Source organism: Panthera leo, chromosome B3 (assembly GCF_018350215.1).
Source record: "Panthera leo isolate Ple1 chromosome B3, P.leo_Ple1_pat1.1, whole genome shotgun sequence".
Taxonomy (NCBI): domain Eukaryota; kingdom Metazoa; phylum Chordata; class Mammalia; order Carnivora; family Felidae; genus Panthera; species Panthera leo.
Genome location: NC_056684.1, coordinates 58,131,077 through 58,141,292, shown reverse-complemented (window position 1 = coordinate 58,141,292; position 10,216 = coordinate 58,131,077). Strand labels below are relative to the sequence as shown.

The 10,216-nt window shown below is 40.7% G+C and overlaps 1 protein-coding gene across 1 annotated transcript; it reads left to right on the top strand.

The window, feature by feature from the left end:
* The first annotated feature begins 6,211 nt into the window (after window positions 1-6,211).
* Window positions 6,212-9,970, top strand: CB3H15orf48 (chromosome B3 C15orf48 homolog). The gene is made up of 5 exons (XM_042940511.1): window positions 6,212-6,320; window positions 6,433-6,494; window positions 6,667-6,752; window positions 7,596-7,656; window positions 9,581-9,970. The coding sequence occupies exons 2-5, from the start codon at window positions 6,459-6,461 to the stop codon at window positions 9,647-9,649; spliced, it is 252 nt and encodes an 83-aa protein (XP_042796445.1). The 5' UTR covers window positions 6,212-6,320; window positions 6,433-6,458; the 3' UTR covers window positions 9,650-9,970.
* The last annotated feature ends 246 nt before the right edge of the window (window positions 9,971-10,216 follow it).

The window sequence follows — 10,216 nt, the reverse complement described above, 5'->3', positions numbered from 1 at the left end:
TGATAAGCTAAAGTTCATCTTATTTCTAAAAAGTATATGAAAATACCATAATTTGGGAAGAGAGTATATGTATGTTGATTTTTGTAATGGGGATGGTGGTTGCTTTTGTTTGTTTGGGGTTGGTTTTTTTTTTTTTTAAGTTTTATTTATTTTTGAGAGAGAGAGAGAGTGAGTGAGCAGGGGAGGCGTAAAGAGAAAGGAAGACAGAGGATCCCAAGCAGGTTCCATCTGCCAGTGCAGAGCCCAACCTAGGGCTCAAACTCACAAACACTTAGATCGTGACCTAAGCCAAAATCAGGAGTCAGATCTCAACCAACTGAGCCACCCAAGCACCCCGGGTTGGTTGCTTATAGGAAAGTTGCAAGAATTGTACCAAGAACTCTTATGTTCTCTTAAACCAGATTCACCAATTTTTAACATTTTGCCGTATTTACTTTCTCCTTTTTTATATATACATAAACACAGTATTTTTCAGAACTATTTAAGAATAGATTTCATGTATCATGCCCCTTTACCCCTTGGTACTTCAGTGTACATTTTTTAGGATTTTATTTTTAAGTAATCTCTACACCCAACATGGGGCTCGAACTCAAAGCCCTGAGATTGAGTCTCATGGCTCCACCAACGGAGCTAGCCAGGCGCCCCTTCAGTGGATATTTCTTACAAATGTGATTATTTATTATGTAACCATGGTGTATTTATCAAGCTCAGGAAATTTAACATGGATACAATATTTTAATCTAATAAATTTCATCTATGGTCTCCACAGTAATGTTTTTCTAGTTACAGGATCCAGTCTCAGATCATACATTGCATTTAGTTATCATGTATCTTTAACCTCTTTAGATTTGTAACAGTTCCTCAGTCTTTCTAGACCTTGACATTTTTTAAGGAGTACAGACTAACTACTTAATAGAACCACTGGCTTCTGATTTGTGTTTTCCTGCTTTTGCATCTAGATTCAGGCTATGCATCACCAGTGGTGCACTGCATAAGTGCTGTGTTCTCAGAGATCACAGCTGGAGGCACGTGAGTCTACTCATATTGGTGGTGTTGATTTTGATCACTTGTTCACAGGATTGTCCAATTTCTCCACGTACAGCTGTAATTTTCCTTTTGCAATCCTAAACAATTTTTAAGGAGCTAGTGATATGTATGTTTTTATTTCCTTTTACTACAAAAGTAATAGAATGTTAGAAAATACAGATAAACACAAAGAAAATACTTGGATATTTAACCTTTTAGCCCCTTATGCCCGTGTAGATCTTTTTTTTAAAACCAAAAATGCATGGTATAGCTCTTGTTTTTCTCACCTAACAGTGTCTGTCTGGTAAGCATCTTACTGAGCCTTTCTTCACCAAGGAGGTGCCATACGAGATGCTGGAGTGTAAACGGATGAGATGGACATGCTGCTGTAGCCAGCTGTGAGCACAGACCTCAGACAAATCATGCAGTGAATTAAGCACAATGAAGACGTGCTTCAAAACAAGTGTAGGGTACTGGAGAGCATAGTGCGTGACACATGCGAGTTATAAATGTCGGGAAGTTTCCTATTTTTTTTTTTTTTTAATTTTTAATGTGTATTTATTTTGAGAGAGAGGGAAAGAGCATGAGCAGGGGAGGGGCAGAGAGAAGAGAGAAAGAATCCCAGGCAGGCTCCGTGCTTGGGGTTTGAACTACGAACCAGGAGATGATGTGCTGAACTGAAATTGAGAGTCGACACTTAACCGACTGAGCCACCCAGGTGCCCCTGTTTTGTTTTGTTTTGTTTTGTTTTAATGTTAAGTTATTTTTGAGAGAGAGAGGGAGGGAGATAGGATCCGAAGCAAGCTCAGAGCTGTCAGCACAGAGCCTGATGCGAGGGCTTGAACTCACAAACCATGAGTTCATGACCCAAGCCACAGTCAGCCGTCCAACCAACTGAGCCACCCAAGTGCCCTGAAAGTTTCCTATTTCTGACTGGAACCAGGTCTGTTGATTAAGCAAAACCTCACTACTTGGGAATAATTAAAAGACCGGTCTTATTTATAGGCATAAAATAGAATGCAATTAAAATTATTCTAACAAACTGACCCCTTTTGAGTAGTAGGGAAGACACCCAGAAACCTTATTAGAATTCTGACAATTCATTCATGTTATCTCTCAGCTACTGGTTTTATGGGATAAGGCAGCCATTAAGGCTTCACCATCCTAGTCCTGAGACATCTTGGCCCTTAACTCAGACTCTAGCTATGGACTCCTTGTTTTCCCTAGAAAAAGTTTCTAGTGTCCAGACTGGAAATGTAGTACCTGCACATTGTAGAGACTGAGTTTTGATTTGAAAATGTCTTTTTAAATTGTAATGGTAACTTCTCAACAAAACTTTGGAAGCCCCCTGAGAACAAAAACCATGTGTCTCCTCTCATTGAAAAACTTGATAAATAATGAAGTCAGATCAAGGATTTCTTTGGATCAGTTTTAATGTGATTTGAAGATAGCTCTGGGCAACTTGTAAAAGCTGTGTTCTTAATCAGTGAGAAAAGAATACTTCAGCTTCCGAGCACCTGGGAAGTGTGAACAGCTTTCCCTATACACTGAGCTCAAACTCTTTTCTGAGCCACAATTAACAGCCATAAACAATACAGTGTACTCCCAGACATTCCAAAATTAAGCAAATGCAGTTTTTACTAAACTTCGTAACTAGGTAGACACTGAAGGATGGGCAGAAAGAATTTCAACAAAAAATATTTTTCTTATAAAGACTAAGCTGGGCTGATTAAAATCTAAGTTGAAATTCTTAGACTGGGAGCCAAGCAGCCATGGTTCAACACGCCTGTAAAGGGCATCAGAGAAGGTTCTAGAAGTTACTGGCAATTAAGGTGGGATGGGGAGGCTTCCTGAAGGGATTATAGGCTTTGGAGCAGATGCGGACAGTGATGCTGGTGAGTGTCCTAAGTGGGTTCTTTGGGAGCTGCCAGAGTTTGAAGGGTGGGAGCTGTGCCTGCAAGTAATCCTGGAAAAAAACAAACTACATATTGACCTTGAAGCTCCCACAAGGTCAGTAAAATGGCATTAATTTAAAGGAAGGTAAGTGTGGTTGTCTGGGTCTAATTCTCATTGCTGCAAATAGAAATAAGCAGATCTTAAAGGTTATATGGGTACATTATATCTGTGTATACAATTTGTAATTTTTAATACATTTTATTCTGAACATTTTCAAACATAGAATAGTATAAAAAAAAACCCACATACTTACCACCTAGACTAATTATTTTACTAAAGTTGACCATTTGTGTTTTTTTAAAAATGTTTATTTTTGAGAAAGAGAGTGCAAGTGGGGGAGGGGCAGAGAGAGAGACAGAGAGAGAGAGAGAGAATCCCAAGCAGCCTCCATGCTGTCAGCCTGATGTGGGGGTCAAACCCATGAAGCATGAGATCATCGCCTGAGCTGAAAACAAGAGTTGGAGGCTCAATGGACTGAGCCATGAGCCATCTGGGTGCCCCTGCTTCATTTGTTTTTTTTTTAGCAGAAATATTTTAAAGTAAATCTCAGTCAGGGTTCCTGGGTGGCTCAGTCTGTTGAGCCTCCGACTTTAGCTCAGGTCATGATCTCATGGTTCATGAGTTCAAGCCCCACATTGGGCTTTCTGCTGTCAGAACAGACCCAATTTGGATCCCCTATCCCCCTCTCTCTGCCCCTCCCCAGCTTGCACTCTCTCAATAAATAAATGTTTAAAAACTAAATAAAGTAAATCTCAGTCATTATATTTCTCCCTTACGGGGCACCTGGCTGACTCAGTTGGTAGAGCATGCAATTCTTGAGATTGTGAGTTCAAGCTCCAAGTTGGGCCTAGAGCTTACTTTAAAAAAAAAAAAACACAAAAAAACCCCAAAAAACAAAACAAACAAAAAAAACCCAAAATTTTTTTCCACCTGAGTTGGGCGGCTGACTTAGGCTCAGGTCATGATCTCACAGCTCATGAGTTCGGGCCCGCATCGGGCTCTGTGCTGACAGCTTAGAGCCTGGATCCTGCTTCGGATTCTGTGTCTCCCTCTCTCTTTCTGCCCCTTCCCTGCTAACGCTCTGTCTCTCTCTCTCTCTCTCTCTCTCAAAAATTAAACATTAAAAAGATTTAGAAAGATGTTCCCCCCTTAAATATTTTCATATATAATCTCTATAAAGGGGGGGTATTTTTTAACATAAACATAATATCATTATCACACCTAACAAAATTAACAATACTTCTTTAATATTCTTTCATATCTGGTCTGCATTTGGTTTCCTTAACTGCTGCCAAATAAACATCTTCACCTTTCGTAAGTTTTCTCAAAGACCGCCTTGGTGGAATTATTCACCTGCCTTTGGTGCCACATCATGCCTAGGGTTATTTACAGGCACTAAATTGTTAAGAACCTTGAAGTAAGGGACTCATATCCTATTAATCTTTTAAATTTACTGTGCCCTTGTCCCCAGGTTAATGCCTAGATTACTACAAAACAGTACTGCATTTTGAAAAGAAACGGCATTGGCGAAACAGTTTACAGACATCAGTGAGCAAGGGCTACACTCTAATTTTAATTTGGGGGCCATAATACATTCTTGTAAAATTTCTTTCTTCCTTCCTCCTTCCCCTTCTCTCTCCCTTCCTTTTTCCTCCCTTCCTTCCTGGAAACACATGACACTTTTTAAAGAAACTTCTGACAAAAGTAGTTTTAGAAATCCCACAGGAGCATTAAAAGGCTCCTTTGATTCTATTCGAAACAAACCACAGAGAATTAATGTTGAGTTTTCTTTGATGTATTGATTACTGAACCTAACCAACCAGAAAATGTCTCCAGTTACAACTCTGGGGTTACATAGGGAGAATCCTTATCAGAGTAAGTGGGTTTGATGCTACATTTATGATCTTCCTTATATAAAACAAAACAGATATTTGCAAATAGTAATTACCATTTACTGATGTGCTTTACATACATTCTAACATTTTTTCCAACTGCCTCCCCTGCTAGGTTTGTTCCCATTTTACGGATATATAAACTGAGACTCATCATAAAGGTTAAGTTTCATTTCCTCAAAGTCTTTCAGCTAATGAAGTGTAGCAGGGGTGGGCTCTGAATTCTGGGCCATTTCACTGTAAAGCCCGAACCTTAAACTAAAAGGGGTTGAAACAGATCTTGGGTCTGATCATTTCCAGGGAACATGAAGGTGTTTCCCTTTTAACATTAACTGGTAGCTTGAACCTCAAACAATTTAAAAATAATTGTTTTTAATAACTATTTTTAAATAACGGCGCTTGTGTTCTTGGCTTAATTGCAGTATCTAAGAGCGCCACCATGCAGAAAGAACAGGGGTGTTGGGTGTCAGACAGGCATGGGTTCTGATTACATTTCCGCCTCTTACTATGCGACTTGAGTATCTCTGAGCCTCTATATAACATACTCACCTTGTAAAAATGCCGAGACGATTCCGGCACAGAGTCTAGCACATGGGCTTGCTTTAATGGAGTTGTTAGCATTATTTCCGTGGTTTTGCAGCTGCCTGCATGCTCTGTGCAAGGCGAGACTGCTAGTTAAAAGGAGACTTCCAGACGACGCCAAGGACTGAGTCGTCTCCGAGAAGGAAACCTTTCCAAACCTGATTCTTTTTGTATCTTCTCCCTCACATGCTGATTTTTTTCCATTAAAAAAAAAAAAAAAAAATGGGGGGGGGAGGGGATGGAAATTAAAATTTTTTAAGGAACAAATCAGGACACCATGGGAGTTCTGAAGTGAATTTTACATTTAATTATAATTATCTCCATATGTGGAGATACATCTTATTTTAGAGCTTTTAATGTGATTGGATGGATTTTAATTTACCTGCCTGTTCCTGGGAGCCACACACCCCTCCATCCCTCTAGACCCCGGCTCTCCGGCTTCTTTTCCAGACCTCCTTTTAGGGGGCTTGGTTTTCATCCAGGCCTTGGCCATCAGAGCTCCGCTTGCTCTCGGTGCCGCTCTCTTGCCGGCGCTGGGCCCGGCCGGGAGCAACCTGGAGCATCAACGCCGAGCCTCAGCTCTCTGGGCGGCAAGTAAGGACCACGCCGGACGGCAGGGGGCGCCAGCTCCCGCGTTCGGCTGCTGCGCGTCCTCCAGCTGGCTGTCCTGCAGGGGGCGCCCGGAAGCCGGGCGCCGGGAGGGGAAAGCGAGTCAGGCTCCGCACGCCCCCCGCCAGGCCCGCGTGACCTGAGCGCCCTGGCCCGGCCCATCATTTGCGGTCCGTATATAAAGTGAGGACGCAGAGGGCTAGTTCGGTTCGGGGCGTTTTCCTCGTCCGCGCGCCGCTCTGCCCCGCCTCCCAGGTGAGCTGCCTCAGGCTGCCTTGGGGAGTACGTTGGCCGGTTGGAGCCCGCCAGATTGGGTCCTTAGTGGCTGAAGTTTTCAGCAGCATCTTGGATTTTTTTTTAATTCTAGATTTGGCATTCAACACTGAAGTCATCATGAACCTCTTCCAACTCCTGAGGAAAAAGAAGGAAGTAAGTTTTAAAGCAGTTGAAATTCTTGACTTAAAATATTAATTTTTAAAGATGAAAAGATGGTGCAAATTTTGAAGAAAGTATGTAAGATGATATATAGTTATTCTGTTATATGTCACATGTTTCACATTGAAACATGGGAATATTCACCCTCAAACCTGTTCTCTGTTAGCTTATTCCTTTGGTGCTGATGATGACCACAGCAGCGGGTGGAGCTTCGGCTTTTGCAGTATATTCCCTTCAAAAGACTGATGTGATGTAAGTAGCCATCATTTATACAAACGTTTTTAGCAGTGCTAGATTGACCTTCCGCATATGAAATGCATGGTGTCAGTTTCCTAGTTTTACCCCCAGGATAAGAATGTCAAATTGTCAACTTGAAGTTGGGACTGGAAAGCAGCCTGATATCCGAAGACCCTTGAATTATGATATTAATAGGATAAGTTTGTTCCTTGTATCTAAGTATCCTTTCATCCACTGACCCTCCTCTTCTTCAGCAAGGTTTGATTTTTTTTTTTTTAACTTAAGTTTTGAAATTTAAAGTTCTTAAATGGCCTTTACAGATTCATTTGTCTATAGTGAACCTAACCTCAGCTCTGGATATAGGCAGGTAAAATGCCATGTATCCTGGAATATGAGGAAGAAAGAAACTTGAAACTGATCTTGGCCCAGTGCAGGGCTGGAGAGGGTGGTAATGCCAGGCTCTGGCCCAGGGGCCTTGCACCTCAGAGTTCACCATCTACAGAGTTCAAGCCCGGCCCCTCTGCCTGTCCCAGAAACCAGGGCAAGAACGTTTTTGCTTGCATTTATCCTGGCATTTCCACCCCCATTGCTGCTCAGCTTATGGGAACATTCTCCAGTTCAGCCCAATAAAAGGAATACAGACCTTTCACCCTGCAGAGGAATCGATCCTTAATGTTTGAGCCAAATCGTGAAGTTCCCTTAAGTAACCTTCCATTAATTTCAGTGAACTAACAGATATATGCCTGTTTGTCAGTCTAGGTCTGTCCTGTGATGTCCCAGCATGTTTATAGACCCACTGTCAGAGTTGGTTTAAATTTACTTACTTTGATGTTTAATCAGCTTTCTTTTACTTTTTAGCATTGATCGGAAAAAAAATCCAGAACCTTGGGAAACTGTGGATCCTAATGTACCTAGCAAGGTATTGCTAAATTAAAAAGTGGTTTACATTTACCCCAAGCTTTAGCACCCTTGTCAGCAAAATGGATTTAATACCTTTCCCTTTTGGGGCACCTGGGTGGTTCAGTTAGTAAAGCAGCTGACTCTTGATTTCGGCTCAGGTCATGATCTCGTGGTTGGTGAGCTCAAGCCCCTCGTTGGGCTCTATGCTGACAGCGTGGAGCCTGCTTTGGATTCTCTCTCTGCCCCTCCCACACTCATTTTCTCCCTCTCTAAATAAATAAATAACTTTAAAAAATACCTTTCACTTTCAGGGTGCCTTTGAGTGTAGTGGTAAAGGGAGTGCCATGGAATTCTGGAGATCTAGTTCAAATCCTTGTTCCATTATTCACAGGTGATTTTGGACAACCTGGCCTTTCTGAGGCTCTCAGAATCTCTAAACTGGGCTCAATAATAGGATTCTACCTCGGAGTTAGGAGGATTAAAGAATGTAAAATACATAACGCCCTTTAGCATAGTGCCTAGCCCATAGTCCGTACTTAAATATTAACTTTCATCATTATTGTAATATATTATCTCATTGTATCCATTGCTTGTCTAAGGTTAATACAAGGTCTATTGTGATAAATAACAGGAGCTCCTGAAAACAGGAGTGGCGTTCTCTTTATGCAAAATCACCTAATAGTCGCTCATTCTTTTAAGACTATAGCAAAGACTTTTTTATATTTCTGAGTCTGTTGGAATCAACACTACTTAGATCTGTCAGGAAAGCTTTTTTTAAACAAAACTTTCAAATAGTTGAGTTTGACCTAGTGAGGGACATTTAGAATCTTTAAAACTACCTGCATCTCTAAGCAAAATAAGTCAGGGAAAGACAAGTACCATATGATTTCATTCATATGTGGAATTAAGAAACAAAACAAATGAGCAAAGGAAAAATGAGAGAGAGACACCAAGAAACAGATTCTTAACTATAGAGAACAAACTGATGGTTGCCAGAGGGTGGCGGGTGGGAGGATGGGCGAAGGAGGTGATAGGGATTACGAGCACACTTATCATGATGAGCACTGAGTAATGTACAGAAACGTTGAATCACTATATTGTACAACTGAAACTAATATAACACTGTAGGTTAACCATAACTGAAATTAAAATTAAAATTTTTTAAATTTTTATTTATTTTTGAGAGTGGGAGAAGGGCAGAGAGAGAGGGAGACCGAGGATCCAAAGCGGGCTCTGCACTGACAGCAGAGAGCCCCTGATGCAGGGCTCCAGTTCACGAACTGTGAGATCATGACCTGAGCTGAAGTTGGTTGCTCAACGAACTGAGCAACCCAGGCGCCCTCCAAAAAATTTTTGAAACAACAAAAAAAAACCTATCTACATCTCCTGTGTCCTGGGGTATGATATGTATGGGGTATGTCCTATGTCCTGTAACTGTGACAATAAATGAGAACCTCTGAATTTGAGTTTTTGGGAAGTCAAGGACTATCCACAGCTCTGTCCCTTTTCCCTTACTGCATAACTTAGATCATGTGTACCTTTGTTGAGTAATTACAATGAGGAAGTTTGGTTAAGAGCCTACTGTGTGCCAAGCCCTGTGCTAGAGCATTTTACATCCACTCACCAGGAGCAGACACACTTTTTGAACTTATAGTTCACCTAAAGCCATAGGAAGCTTAGAAATCTAGAACCTGTTATGTGAAAGTGGGCAAATGTATATGACCTTTCTTGATGATCCTATAACACTCAGGAACCCAAAGGCTTTTTAGAGCTCATATTACTGGTTTGTGCATGTTCTTAGAGATGGGAAGAAATGGTTCTTTGACTACAAATATTATGGTGATGCTCTTTCCAAAAGGGAGTGTGGACAAACCCTAAAAAGGGACATGAGGATGAAGGACAGATCCTGAAAAACATTTGTATTTTCCTTCTTTTTTTTCAAGCTTATAACAATCAACCAACAATGGAAGCCCATTGAAGAGTTGCAGAAGGTCCGAAGGGCCACCAAATGACCAGCTCTTGCTTCTTTCTTCCAAAGAGTACTCTATGAATCTAGTGGAAACATTTCTGCACAAACTAGATTATGGATACCAGTGTGCGGAAATGCTTCTGCTACATTTTTAGGGCTTGACTACATTTTTGGACTCTGGATAGGAATTATAAAGGTAGTGCAGCAATAACCACGTAGTTCAAAAATAAGTTTGTGTTTATTTTCTTGTTGTGAATTTAATGTTGTGTATTGAAATTTTTATGTTTATGATGCCTGAATATTTTCCTAAAGTGTATAAAGATTTGTAAACTAGATTGTCTATAATAAAATACTATTTGTGCAAGGTTTCTTAAAGATACATATTTAAATAGAGGAGAAAGTCTTTTTATGGAAGAAAAACATATTTTGAAGCATGGAGCTTCATTTTCTAAAACAACATACAGTGCAAATTTGTGTGTAAACTTTTCTTCCAAGTTTATTCATTCACCAGAAATTTATTGAGCCCCTGCTGTTAGCTATGCCCTGTTCTTGTGCAGGTGAGATAAAGCAGTGAATAAAACCAAACTTTGGAAGGAGATGAATAAAAGAT

Bases quoted from the DNA above. Each gene is read 5' to 3' on its own strand.
- CB3H15orf48 (XM_042940511.1), top strand. From the start codon at position 6,459: ATGAACCTCTTCCAACTCCTGAGGAAAAAGAAGGAA. The intron at 6,753-7,595 runs GTAAGTAGCCAT...TTTACTTTTTAG, and splicing joins CTTCAAAAGACTGATGTGAT to CATTGATCGGAAAAAAAATC. The intron at 7,657-9,580 runs GTATTGCTAAAT...TTTTTTTTCAAG, and splicing joins ATCCTAATGTACCTAGCAAG to CTTATAACAATCAACCAACA.